This window comes from Emericellopsis cladophorae (assembly GCF_022114955.1).
Source record: "Emericellopsis cladophorae strain MUM 19.33 chromosome Unknown NODE_9_length_645218_cov_115_098568, whole genome shotgun sequence".
Classification (NCBI taxonomy): Eukaryota; Fungi; Ascomycota; class Sordariomycetes; order Hypocreales; family Bionectriaceae; genus Emericellopsis; species Emericellopsis cladophorae.
Genome location: NW_026250934.1, coordinates 265,363 through 284,332, shown reverse-complemented (window position 1 = coordinate 284,332; position 18,970 = coordinate 265,363). Strand labels below are relative to the sequence as shown.

The window sequence follows — 18,970 nt, the reverse complement described above, 5'->3', positions numbered from 1 at the left end:
CTCTCTTCATTGCGCGGATGCATGGGTGGCTCTTTTATAGCAAGCGAATTGAATATTGCATGTGCCAGGCGAGACGTGAGCTTCTCGGCTGCTCAACGCGTTGGAGAGATCTTGTATAGCAACTGGAGATGGACTCAGGTGCCATTGGGCATAAAATAAATACCCACAAAGAAGAACTTGTCATGTTGCTGTGATTGACGAGCTCGAAAGTTGATCATCAAGGATTCTACAACCATGGAAACAATTGGACTGATGAGGCGGTGAGACCTTTGACGAAAGACGTCGGTGGCCACGGTCGATCTGCCCATTGTGGGGTCAACACACTGTTGCCCAGCAACCGCCAAAACACGCTTCCTTCCCTTCTCTCATCACAAACCCACCCGGACCCTGATCCACGATCATTCCTCCACACACTAACACGTCAAACAAAGACATACTAACCGCGTCGCAATCGTCATGTTCAGACTGTGTCTGGTTTCTTCTGGCGTTTTTGTGATTTCTTAAGTGAATTTCGCCTTTTCATCGCGTCAACCTTCTCGCAGCATACGGACTGTCACGTTACAACACCATGGATTCACCACCCAGACGAATAACGCGTGCAAGAGCTGCCAAAACCACAGGTCCTCGGACGACTAAGATCGTGACCGCTGCGGCCCAAGCCAGAACCAAATCGACACCCACCGCCTCCACTTGCACGAAGACCACGGCTGCTAAGCGCAAAACAAGAGCTGACGACTCGGAGGACGAGGAGGACCCTGTTCACGACCGGATACCAGCCCCGCGAAAAGCGACGCGTGGACGACCCAAGAAGAGGGACGACACTCAGGCAGCCAGCACGGCTTCCGTTGCAAAGCCAACTCGAGGACGGCCAGCAAAGAAGCAGGCGACAGACGCGGCCAAAGCTGAGGCGGCCGAGGCTGCAAAACCAACACGAGGCCGCCCCAAGAAGTCTACACAACCAGCCAACGCCGAGACAGCTGCACCCGAGCCACCGAAGAAGGTGACGCGTGCCCGCGGGACGGCGGCTCCCACAGCAACAACCAAGCCAGGAATTAAAAAGACGGTCAAGTTCGAGGAACCTGACAAGGAGAACGTTGAACCCGTCAAACGGAAGGAGCCTGCAGCAACTGGCCTCCGAGGCAAACCTGCGCGACGCGGGGGCGCGACAGCTGCACGCGCGACGCGTAAAGAAGCCACCCCAGCACCCACCGCCTCGGATATCCGGAAGAAGCCACTGAGCCCTAGAAAGGTGACACAGATGCCTGTTTCACGAGACGAAGAGTCCGAGGACGAGCTCGCAGGGTTCGAGCGTACGCCAATACCGCCTATGAGAAAGAGTCCCGTCAAGCCACCGACCAGTGTCATGGCGCAGGCAAAGGAGCCTCCCTCCGAGGGCCTCGACGAGGACGCCACGATCACAGTCAACGCAGCCATTCTGAACCCACCAAACTTGGTTACAACCACTCTTACCTCTCCAGCCAGGCGAATCCCCCCTTCGGCCCAAAAGGAAACAATGAAGTCTCCAGCCCGCAAAATCGGCGCTGTACCCTTCCCTGGCTCCGCGATAAAATCGGCCCAACAAAGTCACGGCACAGTTGGACCTACCTCCCCGACCAAGGGTTCATTACTCCTGTCGGCCGCAAAGAGACCACTATCGCCCGTCAAGAACACCAACTACTCGTCGCCGACCAAGTCCAGCAGCACTCCTTCTGCGGCATACAAATCCTCAATGCTGCAAACACCGGCCAAGCGGGGTATTTCGGGACTCAAGCCAGTGATGGAAAGTGCTTCCAGGAAGGATGACCTGCTGCAGCGCGGATCACCTGCGATGAAGCCACTGGCTTCGACACCCGGGCCAGTCGGTTCGCGCCGCCCATCGGAGAAACTTCTTCTCGAGGAATACGAGCCATCGGATGAGAGTGACCAGGATGGGGAGAGAGATGAGGAGACTTTCACCGCCCCTATCGAGAAGGTGAAATTCCCCGGGCGCCTCTCGGCGGTCATGCCACGGGAGGCTGACCCCGATCCCTCGCTGGCAGAGGAAGAAGATGAGGCTCAGCAGGTTCAGACTGATGACCTGATTGAAGATGTACCGCTGCTTCAAGAAGAGCTCGACACTGTCGAAGATGAAGAGGCTGGCGATACCCATCCAGATCCCGCGACAGAGCCCGTAGACGAGGAACAGGACGCCGGCGCTAGAGTGGAAGAGCCAACCAAGTCTGAGGCTGCGGCAGAAGTGTCACAGCCTGAGGATTCTGAGAAGCCCGAGGTGGCCGCCCCGCAAACTGGACATGACGGAGATGCCATGTTCCAACTCGACTCCCGCGCTCTGCCAACAAATGAGGATTTCGACGCAGAGTCCGACAGTGAGCTGATGTCGCCTGCGCGAGAGACTGGCGACACACCGACTGCCAAACTGGCACAGGCTGGTCACTCTCGGCGCTCAACGATAGGCTTAACGAGTCTTGCCGAGCAGTGTGGGCAGTGGTCGGCGGCGGCGAGTCCCACCAAGAAGACTGCCAGCCGGCAGAGCACCCAAGCGCCAGAAGAGCAGGCCGTCAATTCCCCCGCAGCAGGACCTACCCCAGCATCAGCGCATTTCTTTGAGGATGAGATGACTGTCCGTCCAGATTTTGGGGCGACCGTGCCCCAGCAGCCTCAGTCTGAGCCCGGACCTGAGGGCGAGCTGATGGATCTTGACGAGCCATTCAATGACGTCGCCACTGAGCCGGAAGACCTGGAGCTAGCGAAAGAGGCAGAGAGCATGGTGGGTGCCAGCTCACCGAGGATGAAGCAGGGCTTTGAGATGGAAGTCGGGGGACAGGATGACACGCTGTCCGACGCGAGCCAGGAATATGGGGACGAGAACGAAGTCCCTGTGGACCCTGCCATGGCGGCAGCTTCAGCGGCACCCGTCACGCCCGTTCGCCCGGAGAAGCACACCTTCTTCCACACGACGACCAAAGTGCCTCTCAAGGCGTCGGAGGAGTCCACGCCCAGCATTCTCCAGAAGCGCAGCTTCACTGCACCTCGTGTGACCGCACAAAGGTCGAGCATGCCAGAAGTGGATGCCGATTCTAACCTGACACCGAGCAAGAAGCGGACGAGTCTCGGCCCCGCGACCCCCGTCAGGGGGATCATGGCTCCCGAGTTCTTCACACCCACAGTGGCCCGTGCCGGCACTGATCCCCATCTGCTCAAAGGTGCTGTGGTATTTGTGGATGTACACACTAGTGAGGGCGCCGATGCTAGTGGCATCTTCGTGGAGCTTCTCACGCAGATGGGCGCCCGCTGCCGCAAGCACTGGGACTGGAATCCGGATGGTTCGTCGAACAACGAATGCACGTCACACAAGATTGGGATCACACACGTTGTCTTCAAAGACGGTGGGAAGCGGACGCTGGAGAAGGTGCGCAGGACCAAAGGTCTCGTTCAATGCGTCGGCGTGAGCTGGGTTCTCGAGTAAGTTTGCCTGGTCTGTGTCCTGGAACGTAGTGTCGGTTGCTAACATTTCATGCGTAGCTGCGAGAGAGACAACACCTGGCTCGACGAGCGCAGCTATCTTGCCGACACGGGGCTCGTCCCACGAGGTGGCGCGCGTCGGAGAAGAAGCATGGAGCCTAGGGCCTTAGCGAACATGAACGGCACGCTCGTTGACAATGGTTCGACATCGAAGGGCACGAGTCCTCGCACGCCGTCGCCCTCGAAGCGACGGGAGAGCACGCAGTGGATGCACACACCCTCTGACCAGGGATTGGAGGGAGAGCAGGACGACATTGAATGGTCGAAGTTCATCTTGACGCCTGTGCCGAAGACACCTGCGCCTGACGCTGTGGCGAGGGCCGCTGCTGCGCTGGCGGCAGACGACTCGATAACGGAGAGCGACGACGACGCGTCATGTGGATCGCCAATGGACCACGAAGCATTGTTGATGAGAACGTGCCCTCCCAAGACGAGGCCATTGCGGGATCTCACTGGCAGCAGTCCTCTGAAGAACATGCTGGACGAGCACGCGATGCAGCGGCTCATGGCGGCGAGGCGCAGGAGCATGCAGTACGCTCCCAAAATAGGGAGCCCATTGGCCAAGGCTTGGAAGTAGAGATGCCGTGACTACTTAGGTTTTGGTTCTTCTTGCATCATGGCACGCGTCGCGCCATATCATTCGCACCAGGTCAGCTTAATAGCGTTTGGAGTATTCTGTCGGTTTTATTATTTTGGCGAGCCTTCTGGGAACATGTCCAGGGTAATTGAATACTATAACCTCCAGCGGGCTGCGTTGATTGTGTTGTGACCAGCGTCTGTGACTCTGTGTGATTTCCCTGGACAATGCAGATATCCCTCCTCTTTCTACTTGAATCTACGCTGCGACATAGGCCCTCATGGCCTTTACGGCATCCCCGTCGTGGGCCTTGAGGAGCTCTGTAGCCTTGGGCTTGGCGAGAAGGAGCTGGTCGACGAGCAGCGAGACGTCGGCGGCGTCGACCTTGACGCTCTTCTTTGGGGCGGCGGCCGCGGTCTCGTGGGAGGCGCCGCCGCCGGCACCACCGCCGGCACCGCCCATGGCCTTGTTGACAGCGGCCTGGTCGATGTTCTGCGCGGCTTTGTCCGTATCGTTGGGAGCGGCGGCGTCGAGCGAGGCGAGGGCCGAAGCGGCCTTGCGGTCTTCGGCGGAGGAGGGCTTCTGGGACTGCTCGTCTTCAAAGTCGCCTGTTGTGGCGCCCTCGACGACGTTGGGGGGCTGAGCTTCGGTCATGTTGGGTGGAGGGAGGCTTGGTGGTTTGTGGGAGGTAGGTAGATTGGTGATTGGAGGTTGGAGTGCATGGATGGCGGAGGGGACGTGGTGGGAGTTTCAAATGGGCCAACTTAAGGTACCAATGGTCGGTTTTGGAACAGATCAGCGCGCTCGAATGGCAGCGCAGCGCTTGGCTAGATCAAGCTAAATCTCCCATCAAGATTTTACAACATAGAATACTCCAAGAGTACCTATGAACACCCATGTCAAAGTCTCTCTGTCATACTGGCATTTGACCTAGGGTAGCCCAGTTCTCTTGCGCAAGTAGCGTCATTGCCTGAAACGGCTTCCTACGGCTCGGACCTCATAAAAATTTATTCACAGTTAAGAACCGCAACGCAACGAGCCCTTCCGCGATCTAATTTGGATGCGGATCTTCACAATATTACTGCCTCCAAAAAAAACAGCGACCACGATTAACACTAGACACTATCCAATTGGCTTGCGGTGTCGGACCACAGCATAGAGTAACAAAGACCCACGTACCATCTACCACCTCCCAGGGTTGAGTCACGACCGTAACTCGGGCTTGGCCAGGTCCTTATTGTCCCCTGGATTCGTCTGCTATTGAGACGTTCACATCCAGTGTCGCCCCGGGTTCTTTCACCTCCCGAAGAATCCAACTTTCCCCAGGAGGCCAAGGCAAGAAGAACAACCCCCTACCACCAAATGTCTTCCTCCGCCTGGGAGCCCTCAACATGGCGCTCCAAGCCCATCAAGCAGGCGCCGGCCTACCCTGACCCCAAAAAGGTCACGGCCGCCTGCGACGAGCTCACCCGACTGCCGCCCATTGTCCACCCGGCCGAGATCCAGCGCCTCAAGGCGTCCCTGCGCGACGTGGCCGCCGGCAACGCCTTCCTGCTCCAGGGCGGCGACTGCGCCGAGCTCTTCTCCTACTGCGAGCAGTCGGCCATCGAGTCCAAGATCAAGCTCCTCCTGCAGATGAGCCTCGTCCTCATCTGGGGCACCGGCAAGCGCATCGTCCGCATCGGCCGCATGGCCGGCCAGTACGCCAAGCCGCGCTCCAGTCCCATGGAGACGGTCAACGGCCGGCAGATCCCCAGCTTCCGCGGCGACATCCTCAACGGCTTCCACGAGGACGAGCGCGAGCTCGACCCGCGCCGGCTCGTGCAGGCCTACCACCACTCGGCCGCGACGCTCAACTTTATCCGCGCCAGCCTGTCGTCGGGCATTGCCGACCTGCACCGTCCTCTGGACTGGGGCCTGGGCCACGTGCAGGATCCCGCGCTCAAGGAGAAGTACAGCGCCATCGCGACGAGCATCCAGCAGACGCTGCGCTTCCTCCAGGTCATCAACTCGCGCCAGACGGGTCTCGAGACGGTTGAGCTCTTCACCAGCCACGAGGGCCTCTTGCTGGAGTACGAGCAGGCCCTCACTCGGCTGCTGGAGAAGCCTGCCACGCTCACGTCGCCCGAGACGGGGGGCACCGCCTCGCCGACGGCTGAGGGCCCCGCTGCTGCTGCGCAGCCCAGGAAAGAGTACTACGACACGTCGGCGCACTTTATCTGGATCGGCGACCGCACGAGACAGATTGACCACGCCCACGTCGAGTTCTTCCGCGGCATCGCCAACCCAATCGGCGTCAAGGTCGGGCCCTCCACACCGCTCGAGGACATCCTCGACCTCCTGCGCACGCTGAACCCGGACCGGGAGCCGGGCAAGGTCACGCTCATCACGCGCTACGGCGCCACCAAGGTCCGCGACCTGCTGCCCCGGCATATCCGCGCCGTCGAGGACTCGGAGTACGAGGGCTGCGTCGTCTGGCAGTGCGACCCCATGCACGGCAACACGGTCAGCACGCCCACCGGCATCAAGACGAGAAAGTTCAACGACATTTACCGCGAGCTGCAGGAGACGCTCAAGATCCACAAGGAGCAGGGCAGCTACCTGGGCGGTGTGCACCTGGAGCTCACCGGCGACGCGGTGACCGAGTGCCTGGGCGGGAGCGAGGGTCTGGGCGAGGACGACCTCTCGACTAACTACACGTCGTTCTGCGACCCGCGGCTCAATGAGAAGCAGGCACTGGAGCTGGCTTTTTTGATTGCGGACCACCTGTCGCAGGAGGGGAAAGGGATTGCCGTGGTGTGAGAGATTGTTTGGAGAACAAGAAAGAAAAAAGTTAAAGCAAGATGGGGGCAAAGCAAATTAAAAAAAAAATGGAGGGCGTACGGTTGCGATGCAAATCTTGTGCAGCTACTCAAAGTCTACCTGTGACTGTCTCTGCCTCCCTTCATTACATGCATGGTCCCGTCTTTCTTCCCTTTCTACACCAGGTAGATGGTCTGGGCGGCCTCGAAGGCATCGCCCTTCTCCAGCGTCTGCCACTTGCTCACGCTCCCGGGCTCGACGCAGAGCATCTTCTTCCAGCCGTCCTTGGGCTCAAAGTCGCCCATGCCCTGCGCCTTGTCCACCCAGGGGTTGAAGATGACGGCGTCCTCGAGGTTGTCGCGCACGATCCGGAAGCGGGGTTTGCCGTCCTCCTCGATCACCAGCGGGTGGCCCGGCCCCTGGGCCGGGGTGTACACCCTGTCCGTCTCGCCGGCGAAAGTGACGGGCCCCGCCTGGGACTTTGTCTTGAACTGGTCGACCTTGTCGACATAGGGCGCGTCCTCGAAGCCCGTGACCGTGACCTTTTCAATGTCGTCGACCCGGAAATAGTTGTGCAGGAGGGTCTGGAACTCAAAAGGGACGTCGCCGTCGTTGGTGACGACGAGGGTCGTGTTGAGGCTGCCGCGGTCCAAGGTGACGCTGTACAGCAGGCCAAACGTGTACGGCCACTGGGCGCGGACGTCGTCGCTCAGGTTCTGCGACGAGAGGCCAAAGTCGAGCTTGACGCCCTCCTTGGCGGCCTCGCTCGTGCTCTTGCCGAGAAACTCCCACCGCGAGTTACGCGCGAACCCGTGCTGCGGCAGCTTCTCGGCGCCGTGGCCATCGCTGGTGCCGAAGACGGGGAAGACAATGGGGATACCGCCCCGTGCGGCGCCCGATCCGTCGAGCTTGGCGGCGTCGCTGAGCCAAAAGTTCTCGCGGCCGGCGGCGTCCTTCCAGGAGAGGATGGTGGCGCCGTGCAGGAGGATGTCGATGGACTCGCCCGTGGGGAGGGTGGCCGTCAGGCGCGCGTTGGAGTCGGTGAGTGTCACCTGGGGCTGCGGCGGGAGGCCTGGTGTCGTGGCGAGGGCTGTTGGTTTCCTGGCGCGCTCCATGGTCAAGTTTCTTGTAATGTTGGTGGGGGATCTGAACGTGCTTGCGTGATGCGGGCGGGGTATCTGTATATGAGTGGTGTCCGTGTGTAGTCGTGAATGAATCGAGGCTGGTCGTACAGGGCAGTCGCTGGTGATGCAGATGGTAGTACAGAAGACGTTGGCAAGTCGATGTCGGATGCTGGAGCTGGACGAGTGATGTAGAGTCGAGGTTGGTAGAGCTCAGCTGCTGTTGAGATGTGGGGGGAAGGCAGGATGGGGATGGCGGGGCAGTTGCTTCTTTACAACGACAATGAGGGGCTCCCTCGGACCCTCAACTCGCGAGAGGGAAGGCGCTGACCGTGCTCTGATCCCCGACTGGAACAACTGGCGTGGCAAGGCAAGAGCAGGTGGCCGTGCCAGTACGACGTACTGCCTTGGGCCCTTGATGGCTGTTTTCTAGGCAACACTAGCTTCACCTGAAACAGGCGCGGGGCGGCTCGCTTCGCTTCGACACGACAAATGCATCATGTAGGGCATTTTGGCGTCGGCCATCACAATGACTGAAACTACAATGCAGCGAAAATAAACAAATGCAGATTTGGACATCGTATTCATTCATTCTAATAACGAATCATAGCAAGGGTATCTATCTCGACGTCTTTATACACAACAATGTGTGGCTAGCGTCTACTCTCTGTTCGATGCACGCGCGTGCGGCGTGCCTGTCAGACGGGGGCACCTCTATCAGCGCAAGACGCCCGCGTCCTCAGAGCTGCCGTTGCCATGGGAGCCGGGCGCCTTCTCAAACCCCTCGACGTCCATCAGCAGCTCGCCGTCCTTGCCGTAGCGCCGAGGCTCCTCCCTGGCGACCTTGACGACGTCAAAGGCGCCCTTGAAGCCGGAGACCTTTTGGAAGATGCCGTCCATCTCCTCGAGGGAGCGGTAGGCGGTCTCGGGGAAGAAGAAGTAGACAGAGGGGACCATGGCGGCGTTGATAGCGGCGAAGATGATGTAGGTCTGGTACTCAATGGTGTCAAAAGCGACGGGGGTGATCATGACGACCATAAAGTTGAAGATCCAGTTGGACGAGGTGGAGAGGGCGTTGGCGGGTGCGCGGGTGCGCAGGGGCGTGATCTCAGCCGGGTACAGCCAGGTCATGCCCAGCCAGCCAATGGCGAAGAAGGTGTTGAAGACAAAGAGGAAGACGATGCCGGCAATCTGGAAGCCCAGCTTGTCGGTGACCGAGTTGACGCCGGCGAGGATAGCCATGGTCGCGGCCTGGCCGGCGGCACCAAACAGCATGAGCTTGCGGCGGCCGACGCGCTCGACGAGGAAGACTGCGGGCCAGGATGCGAGGAAGTACTCGGTGCCGTTGAGAGCGGCGAGCAGGCGGGAGAGGGTAGGGCCCATGCCGATTCGGCGGTAGATCTCGGCGGCGTAGTAGGTGATGAGGTTGATGCCGGAGATCTGCTGGAACATTTGGTTGACAAAGGCGATGATGGTGCGATGGCAGGTCCTGTTCTTGTCGCGGACAAAGAGGTCGCCAAACGTGCCCTGGCTCATCTCCATGACAGTGTCCTTGATGGTCCTGAACTCGTTCTCGACGTACTTGTCGTGGGGCGCTTTGTCGGCGATGATGGCGATGACTTCGCGGGCCTCCTCCTCGCGGCCCTTGAGGATCAGCCAGCGGGGCGACTCGGGTAGGGAGAGGACGGTGAAGAGGATGGGGATGCAGAAGGCGATCTGGAAGGCGAGGGGGAAGCGCCAGGCGACGGACCCGGGGGCGAAGGAGAGGCCAAAGTCGATCCAGTAGGAGATCATGATGCCGCCGGTGATGAGGGCGCCCTCGATCATGACGAGCTTGCCTCGCTTGTGGGCGGAGCACGTCTCGGACTGCCACATGGGCACGGTGGATGTGTTGCCTCCGTTGCCGAGACCGGTGATGATGCGTCCGATGATAAAGTGCGGCAGGGTGTAGGCGCTGGCCTGGAGGGCGGCGCCGACGACCATGATGGCGGTGCCGAGGAAGATCATCTTGCGACGACCGAGAGGGTTACCGATGAAGATGGTGAAGATGGCACCGATGAAGCAGCCGAGGTTGTACGAAGCGACGGCGATGCCCTGGTACGTGGACCGGGCGGCCGACGAGGACGAAGGGTCATCCGAGTTAGGGTCGATGGTGGGAAATTGAGCGAGGAAGACGGGCAGGGTGAGGATGCCGCCCATGACACCTTGGTCGTAACCAAAGAGGACTGTGTGGTGTAAGCTTTGTGTTGACTGACAACGTGAAGGCCAAGGTTCACTCACGGAAATCTGTGCCGGCAATGGTAGAGATGGCCCAGTTGAGGGCATTGCCTCGGAGGCCGAAGAATTTCTTGCCCATGATGGTTGGTGATGCTGCCTGCTCGCTTGCGATACCGCTTGAAGCGTAGACACCACGGGGAGATGGGGAGGGAGCGTGGACGACTGTATGGGCAGGAGATGGGGGAGAACGGCGGTTCAGAGTTTCTTATATAGACCGACTAGACTGACTAGTCTGATAGGCACCTCCAGTACGGAATATCCAAGGGTTCATCCTCGCGTGGTCCAAGGGTGGTGCGCGCTAAGGTGCCCATGGCGGGCATGGCTGCTGGGATCGGGAATGTGCGCGTTAGAGTTTTGGAGCCGCGACGCATGATGCGCAACCGCAGGCCGATGGAGACAAGACCCATCGACTTGTTGGAGTGAGGACATTGCGTACAGAGGGTGCCCTAGCGAGTGACAAGTGTGTGGTTGGTACGCACGCACCGCTCGTTGGTTCGATGGTTCGGCCAGGGGCCGACGACCGGTTGACAGAGCCATGAATGAATACGTTCAGTGGCTGATTGATAAATTCAGCATTCCTTCTTTCGACAGTCGTTCACCCTCCAGAATATCTACATATAGACGCCTTGTCTAGCCACTTCGTACATGCCACTTTGGACGGGTTCGGTGACAGTCAGCCATCGACACGGTGCCCGTGTAGATAGTGGCTCGCACTATTTAATGCGGTTCATTATACGTACCCTTTGCCTCGTGTATCGGCATGCGCCGTGTTGGAGACGAGCATCGACGAGAAGGAAGCAGAAGGACGTCATTCGTGGGGACAGACTCCAGGCACCATTGGGGACTGGAGGGGAGGCCACTGAATTTGCAGCGTGCGTGCGAGCTTTATGATCACTTCCCCAACTTCTCTCCAGCTGGGGCGGCGGGACGGACATGTGGAATGAAGGTTTGAATAGGGATTATCAGCAAGGAATTTGGCAGGGGACTGGCCTGGAGTCTGGAGACAGAAGTCTTCCGGCGACTTGCCGAAAGCGGTATGCCGTTGCGTTTCGTCGCCTGTGTGTGCCCCCGGGTCTTCTGTTGCTGCCTGCCTCGTTGTCTCTGTCGCGCATTCTGAATCCATGGTTCATGGTCCGTTTTGTCGGTTTTACGTATACAAGAAGTTGAGCATCGGGTGGTGGGTGGGTCATGTCGTGCCAGACAGACAAACAGACAGACAGACAGGCCGCGGACAACGGTGGAGCGCCAAGCCAGCAACCCGCAGATCCAGAGGGCCAAGCCTGGGACAGCCCGATGTAGCCGGGTAGAGAGACTTGGCGATTTCGACTTCATGCGTCTTGTCTGCGTGTAAGTCAACTACACACTAGAAGCTCGCGCGCGCGCACAAATAGGCGATAAACCTAGGGCCAGGACGATACAGAGAGAAACGCGACAGTGCAGAAGAAACTGGACGCGATGGACAGAGTTAGAATGCCCCGACCGGGTTGGTGGCTGGACGAGTTGATTGGTCGTGTCGTTGCGGCCGGCCCATGTCCCGTCAGAGGTGCCGTTGCCGTATTTCCGGTCAGTCGTCAATGGTACGGCAAGACACACAGGGAAGGTTCTTTCCACGGCCAAGCAAAAGCCTCACTCGCTCCAGGGGGCAGGAGCGGCATGTTCGCGGTACCTGGTACTAGTAAGTAAGATTCACCGTATCTCGGATCGTCCATCTGGGCTTCATCTCACTGCCTCAAGTCAGCCCTCATCACGACTCCCATCCAAAGCCAAAACCTGTGAACAATGAACAATCATCTCTAACTTAGGAGGCCTCAATGCTGGACAGGGCATCGCTGTTCGGCCAAGGCCCCACCACCATCATCATGCCTGGCCTCAGATTCCGTATCTCGCTACACACTACGTCGTGTCACGGTGGATAACAGCGCCTTTTTTCCCCTCTTTCAATCTTTTTCCAATCGCAATGTCTAAGCAGCCTTCTTCTCAGACGCTGCGACTGCGAGACCGCCCGCTCGTCGTGCACGTTGACGTCACGTCGTGACCCCCGGACCGATTAAGCTTACTTGCGATAGTGCTCGCGAGTCGTGCCTGGGCGAGGCGTGAGATGGGCGACTGACGGACTATCCGTGAGGGAGGGATATGGCGGCAAGTGAATTAAGAAACATGAATGCCTTGCGGATGGCTGCTGTGTGGAGTGACGACGAGTCGCGCGCAAGACACACCCAACGCTGCAGGCAGCAGCAGAGAAGGGTCGATGTCTGACACTCCGAACTTGCTACCGATGTATGGGATCCCGCTCTTCACAAACTAATCATTCTTGTTGTCTGCTTCTGGAAGTTCTTGTTCACGCCACTAGTCTAGCCAGCCCTGCACTTCTCGCATGCGTCCTCCCTCCAACAGGGCCACCAGCCAACCCCCCGTCTCGTTTTGGGGCTAAAGTACTGAAAACTACCAGATCTCTGCCGACTCCCGTGAAAGTTGGAACTCAAATTCCTCATCGCCGGCTTGCCCCTTTCAGTATCCCGCCCTGAACTCATTCGTGTTGTGTTTGCAAGTTGCAACCACCACCTCGATCATGGTGATCGGCACGCAGGCGTCCCGAGCTCGGCCCCAGTATCCCCGGTCTATGTGCGCCCCAAATGCCAACGTCAACTCCAGATCATAACCATCACCCACGTTCTTCGGGGTTCTTTTGCCACATGCCGCCAGCGTCCAGACTCGCGCTACCCCGTAGTCTGACGTGTCTGGTTACACTGACTGCAACCAACCAACCTTTCATGTCGCTGTTCGGGCCCGACCCGCAGTGCCCCTTGCACACGTGCTCGTCTAGGTTCTGCAAGCGAGGTACTTGGACGCGAGTTGAACTGCCCAAGCCACGCAAGATCGGTTCCCATCATGTTCAATTTGATATAAATACTCGTAACGTAGACTCCCACACTGGCGACGGATTCCCCCCATCGACGCCCCATACTGGATGGTTGGTATGCATGCTCATCCTCCGTATAAACACCCTATGTAATGTATTACAATGCAAAGCAAAGACACACCAAACACCAGACCAGGCCAAACATAAGTAGGCTCATGTACACAAAACACACAAAATAAAACGCCAGTCGATGCGTAGCTCGCGAACCACTCGCTCAACCCCGGCCACGGCGCTCTGCGTCAAACAGCTCCCTCTTCATCTCCATCAACATGTCCTCAATCTGGTTAAACTCGTCCCGGGACAGGCTGGCATTCTGCAGCCCTGCCATGCCAGCACAGAGCATGCCCATGATGGACTCTGCGTTCTTCGCTTCTCCAGCTTCGAGCCGCCCCTGTTCTTCAACCTCTGCCTGGACAGCCTTGTCCAGGGAGAACGAAGATGTCGCCATGGAGTCCTCGATGACCACGAGCGATGCCTCTGGTGGTACGCTCCCGGCCTGCGACGCCGCATTCGACTCGGAAACGAGCTGCGACATAATCTCCTCGTCCGTGTCTCGGCTGCTTGACGCGTCGTCGTCCCCCTTGCTCGTGCCCACAACTTCCACAGGGCCAACCTCCACAGAGACATCCCCCAACTCGCGCGTCTCTTCCTCCACCTGCATCCGACGTGCGCTTCTCCTCGCACTGGATTTGGCTGCCCCCTTGGCACGGCGCTTAGCCTTACCCCGGGTGGGTCTTTGCTCCGGCTCCGGCTCCGGCTCCGGCTCCGGCGCATCCACTGCATCTTGTTCACCCACTTCCCGTACTGACTGTGCACCGAGATCCTTATTCTCACGCGCTTCGTCGGCACCGTTGTCGTCGGGTTCTTCGGACCGTCTTCTCTTCTGGCGAGTGTCATGACTCCTTGCGCTTGACTTTCTCTTGCCCCTTTTCCTTTGGCTACGGGGCTCCTCCTCAGCCTCCTCTTCCGCCTTGACCACAGCCGTCACCACCTCGACAGGCTCTGTTGGCGTAGACTTGACAATATCGGCCGACACCTCCACGGCTTGTACACTGGACAGCGAAGAGGACGACTCGCGGGTCAGAGCAGGGGCATGGCGAACCGGCGCTCCAGACTCCATCTCCGCGGCAAATCTCATAAATTGAGAATCGTCCGTCTCGCTAAAGGCAAAGGATGTGTCGTTCGACTCCTGCGTCATGACCGGCAACTCTGGGGGTGGTGAGATAGCGGGGCTTGCCCTGGCGTCCACGTATACATCATCTGCACCCGACTTGGGGGACGACTGGGCAGCTTGCGGTGGTGTCGCCGCTCGCTGCGGAACAGAGGCTAGTAGCTGCGGCTGTTCTTGCGCCTTGTTCGCCCGCGAGCCCCTCGTGCGCTTGGCGCGAGTAACACGGGCGAGGCTTGGGCTTGCCATGTCCGACACACTGGATGGAATGACCTCTTCTTGAGACACGTCAGGCTTCCTGGTCGAGCGTGTTTGCCTGCCATGTGGCTGAGGCTCTGTCGACGGCTGTGTGCTGTCGTTGGTCAAGTTCACGTGTGGTACCTCAACCGCCGCAGGCACGCGTTGTCGATCGGGGACAGGCGATGTCACCGGCGAGGACCACTGCTCCTCTAGTGCACTCTTCGCACTCGAGCGCGAGTGCATCTCCGACAACAGAGGATATGGCCTGACCTCGGGGGGCGAGGATGGCGGGTCGTTGTCCAGGTCCATCGGGATCAGCTGGCCGCGACGAGGTGTCGGCGTGGAGCTTATGTGCTCTTCGTACGTCGTCTTCTGCGGGGTTGACTCGAGCGCGCCGTTGGCCTTGGCCTTTGGTGTCGACAAGGCATCTTCTAAAGCGGTCGCTGCCTCCAGGTCGTTGTCTGGGGTTTCGAGCTGCGCATCGGAGCCGAGGAACACATTCTCCTTTTGCCGCTCCCGGACTTCCTTCTGCCTTTCTGTGAGGTGCTGTGACTCTCCCTGTTCGGGAGACGACGAAGCAATGGGCTGGAACTGGATTTGCGAGTTGTCGTGACGCAGACGTGGAGTCGTGTTACGACTTGATCGTGCAAGACGCTTCGACCCTCGGACCGGGCTTGCCTCAGGTGTCGCATCAAGACGTCTTTTCTTGGCGCTGTTGATGGTCGATTCTCGTGCTTTGGCAGTCATCGTGGGCTTCGAGCGCAAGCTGACACCCGACGACTGTCCCGTCGATGGTAGGCCGACGGCGGATCCCGGCTGAGGTTCGGGGTCTGAGCTCATCTGAGCGCCAAACCCCCCTGACTGGTCTGAACCAGCTAGTGGCAGGTCAACCTTGGATTGTAGGGATGATACAATCGTCTTCAGACTATCGGAGCATTCGGGCGTTTCATCCTCCCTGACAATGGCGTTCCAGGTCTCGGCTGCTTTGCTCTGCACGGGGCGAGACGTGCTCTGGAAAGCGGCCGAGAGAAGAGTGTCCAGCTGCTGAAATTGGCTCCTCTCCAAGTGGCGAGCCTTGGCCATCTCGGAGCAAAGATCGGCCCATAAGGCGAGAAGCTGGGACACTTGATCAGCTATGAATCTCACAAGGCAGCGGAACACTTACAGAATTGGCAAGCTCGTCATCGTTGGAGTGCTTGACTAGTCGTTTCTCGTCCAAGAGCCATACGGAGACTCCGTGCTGTAGTCGAGAAGCTGATGCAAACCCTGTCGAGCTGAAAGAGGCTGCAATGAATTGTTTCGTAGCTTTCAACATTGTGACTGCCCTTGATTGCGAGCCTCCTTGTTCCCTGAGCGCCTCGTAGGAAGTGATCAGCTTACGATCAGCCAGTCTGTACAGGTGATCAAAGGGGTCCGTCGTCTTGCTGGGCACAAGCTCAGCACCCCATAATCTGCGTCGCGCCGCGTCAATTGCCTGTCGGTCGCGAGGAAACCTAGCAGACTCAATGAGGGCACAGCTGGCCTCATGATGGAGGGCCACGGCCTGATCAACATCAACAAGAACCTTGGCCAGTGGTTCAATGATGACTATAGCACGCCCAGCATCTCCAAAGCCAGATGTCACACGCTGGCTGAAGTTGTTGAAGATGGACATCCAGGCTTGAGAAGGTAGGTTGGGATGGGACAGGAGGCCATTGCAGAGGAAGTTGGTAATCTCTCGAAACTCGGGCCCGAGAAAACGGTCGCCATTGCTGTCCAGCTTGATATCGCCTGACAAGGTCAAAGCAACGGCCTGAGAACCCAGCATCCACACAGCATACGGTGCCGAGGCGCTGGCGGGCGATTGGCGTTGGAGGTCTCTGACCAAGTCGATGCGTGCCTTGTCGGCCTGTCCGGCTAAGAACATTTCGAACGTCGAAATGAAGAACGCGGCAAGGTCGTCGTTGTCACGACCGCCCATCGGTACCACGGACAGCATGTTGAAGAGATGCTGAAGAGGTGTGGCCACCACACCTTGGAGCTTCGCCGGACGATGTGACGGTGTCGCGATGGGTTCGAAGACATTGGCGCTGTCCGCTGACACAGACAACTTCTTCCCAGTAAGGGGCAGGAGGCCCAGATTGTCCACAAGGACCGTGATGAAGTTACGTATGCCAGGCAAGAACTTGGTTGTGAACAATTCCTCATCTGCACAGCCTGCGCTCCAGATAGTCGAGAGAAGACCCAGCGAGCGCGCTACAAAGGCAACGGTCTCATCTGATACCTTGATGTCCTTGGCCGACGCGGCAGCGACAGCGTGAACCATGGCTTTCCAGAGTTTGTAAGCCGGGCTGTCGCGGTCAGCGAGATTTTGCACCGACTGCGGCATGATGCCACCCAAGGCGTTGAATATGCGATCCGAATGCGCTCTGATCCACTTTGGGTCTATCGAAGGCAGCTCGTCTGGCCTTACAGGGGCCGTTGCTTGGATGCGCTCCGGCTTCCACAGGATAGGCGTCGACACGTCCACCAAGCGCAAGAGGATCCGTGTCGCCGTTGCAAGATCGTCGGGATATGTGGCCGTCACAAGCTGCGCGATGACTGGCTGAACAGCAGAATCCCACGCCACGAGCGTTTCCTTCTTCTGTTCGCTACCGGGGGAGAACAGGTAGTAGTACAATGTGCAGGCACCGCTGATGACTGTCCGCCTCAATTTCTTGCTGTCTTCGGGGCACTTTTCGTTCAGTTTACGCCGCAACTGGCTTGTCAAAGGCTTTACGAGGCCTTCTAGTAGTCGTGGTGTTACTTTGCTGGTCTCCTTGAGTGACAGACAAGCGTATCGGTTCCAGGCGTAGTTGGTCTCTTGTTTTGTCCGCAAGTCAGACGTGTTGAAGGCGCCCTGTATCAGTGTGAACCATGCCGTAAAGTGCTCCCACTGGTCGAGGGGACAGCGTCGACCCAACAATGTCACGACGCTCCATATCTGGGGAGCGGCGTACGAGCGTTGTTTGTCCGCCAACATAGCCCGCATCTTGTCCATGTAAAACTCCATATATGTCTGTTGTTCGTTGGAGGTGTCGAGGATGTTTTTGACCTCGGCGGCAAGCCTCCTTTCCTGTCGGTAGAGATACCCAACCTCCAATCCCAGCTCGATTGCTTTCGATTGTATTTCCTGGATCGTGCTTAGCATGTCCGTAAAAAGGTCCTTGAGCCAGCCATTGCTGACCGCCACCATGTGGCTCCTGCACTGCCACACGAGCCTTCGGTACAGCATGATCCGGCTCATAATGATGGATTTTCCCTTGACATGGTCGTCGATCTTGTGCAACGCAAGGACTATCCTGGCGACGCGCTCCGCCGTCATGATCTTTGGCGAGAAGTTCTGGCAGCGCACAATGTGCATGAAGTTTCGTGTGCTCTCTTTCGATGTCGAAGGATCTTCAAAGGTTCGAATGGCTTGGTCCATGATGGAAGCAGCCGCCTCGTTTGGGACAGCCGATTTCACATCTCCGAACTGCAGGAATGTAGCCAACGTCTTCAGGGCCTGGTTGACGAGCTGGAAGTCGGCGGATCCATCCTCTTGTTTCGCAAGCATGTCGCGCTGGATAAATTGCATCAGCAAGCCGAGCTTGGCCTGTAACGCCACTCGGTCTGGAAGATTGCTGGAGCCCCTGAGCCCTCGAACCAGCATCATGTACGCATCCAGCTTAGAGTCCCTCTCCGAGCCCGCCAAGTGCTTGACGGTAGATTCGAGCATCTCGGCTATGCTCTGGGTTTCTGTATTACCATCGAGCTGGGATGAGAGTGGCGAAGCGAAGGTGACGGGTGACGCCGTGATCTTCAGGATGCCCTTGAGCGGCTTCGATCGGGCTGCCGAAGACAGAGAGACGGGAGACGATCTGTCGAGGCTGTCGAATGCTTTTTTGTAGTCCGGAGGGTCCCTGTACTCGGTACGCCCTGACCACACGACCCTTTTGCCCAGTCGACTTGCAGATCCGTCGGTCAGATGGGCGCATGACGGGGTTGCAGGCGAGTTGCCGTTTGGCGGAGTGTGCAACGTCTGCACAGCAGCCTCGGGAGAAGGCAAGGGTCGATTGCGTAGGGACGCAGAGGCGTCGGCAGTTTCTGTTTCTCGATGATTCGTATCACGAGGCGGCGTCGGCGGTCGCGGTGGGAGGTTGTCCAGGATTGTCGATGCCGGAGTCGAAGATGCCATGACAGCCGCCACGCAGCCCAAAGATGGCAATCTTGACGACTCGAGAGGCAGAGTGCGCAAGGCTTGGGACTTGTTATAACATTAGGATGCAGGAATCTGGTTTGTGAGAAGAAATTGAGCGAGTCTTAACGTGTCGACTGCTTGAGCA

At 58.4% G+C, this 18,970-nt stretch overlaps 6 protein-coding genes across 6 annotated transcripts; 2 read left to right on the top strand and 4 right to left on the bottom strand.

The window, feature by feature from the left end:
- Positions 1-568: 568 nt before the first annotated feature.
- J7T54_000662 (uncharacterized protein) lies at positions 569-4,099 on the top strand (the record flags this gene model as incomplete). The annotated part of the gene is made up of 2 exons (XM_051504505.1): positions 569-3,462; positions 3,523-4,099. The coding sequence occupies 2 exons, from the start codon at positions 569-571 to the stop codon at positions 4,097-4,099; spliced, it is 3,471 nt and encodes a 1,156-aa protein (XP_051364016.1).
- A 258-nt stretch (positions 4,100-4,357) lies between these two features.
- On the bottom strand, positions 4,358-4,753 carry J7T54_000661 (uncharacterized protein; the record flags this gene model as incomplete). Its single annotated transcript, XM_051504504.1, has 1 exon — positions 4,358-4,753. One exon carries the CDS (start codon positions 4,751-4,753, stop codon positions 4,358-4,360), a length of 396 nt encoding a protein of 131 aa, XP_051364015.1.
- A 708-nt stretch (positions 4,754-5,461) lies between these two features.
- Positions 5,462-6,901, top strand: J7T54_000660 (Phospho-2-dehydro-3-deoxyheptonate aldolase-like protein; the record flags this gene model as incomplete). The annotated part of the gene is made up of 1 exon (XM_051504503.1): positions 5,462-6,901. One exon carries the CDS (start codon positions 5,462-5,464, stop codon positions 6,899-6,901), a length of 1,440 nt encoding a protein of 479 aa, XP_051364014.1.
- A 176-nt stretch (positions 6,902-7,077) lies between these two features.
- J7T54_000659 (Glucose-6-phosphate 1-epimerase-like protein) lies at positions 7,078-8,016 on the bottom strand (the record flags this gene model as incomplete). Its single annotated transcript, XM_051504502.1, has 1 exon — positions 7,078-8,016. The coding sequence occupies one exon, from the start codon at positions 8,014-8,016 to the stop codon at positions 7,078-7,080; it is 939 nt and encodes a 312-aa protein (XP_051364013.1).
- Positions 8,017-8,739: 723 nt separating this feature from the next.
- J7T54_000658 (Sugar transporter-like protein) lies at positions 8,740-10,378 on the bottom strand (the record flags this gene model as incomplete). Its single annotated transcript, XM_051504501.1, has 2 exons — positions 8,740-10,247; positions 10,303-10,378. The coding sequence occupies 2 exons, from the start codon at positions 10,376-10,378 to the stop codon at positions 8,740-8,742; spliced, it is 1,584 nt and encodes a 527-aa protein (XP_051364012.1).
- A 3,055-nt stretch (positions 10,379-13,433) lies between these two features.
- On the bottom strand, positions 13,434-18,822 carry J7T54_000657 (Telomere length regulator protein-like protein; the record flags this gene model as incomplete). Its single annotated transcript, XM_051504500.1, has 2 exons — positions 13,434-15,743; positions 15,793-18,822. The coding sequence occupies 2 exons, from the start codon at positions 18,820-18,822 to the stop codon at positions 13,434-13,436; spliced, it is 5,340 nt and encodes a 1,779-aa protein (XP_051364011.1).
- Between the last annotated feature and the right edge of the window lie 148 nt (positions 18,823-18,970).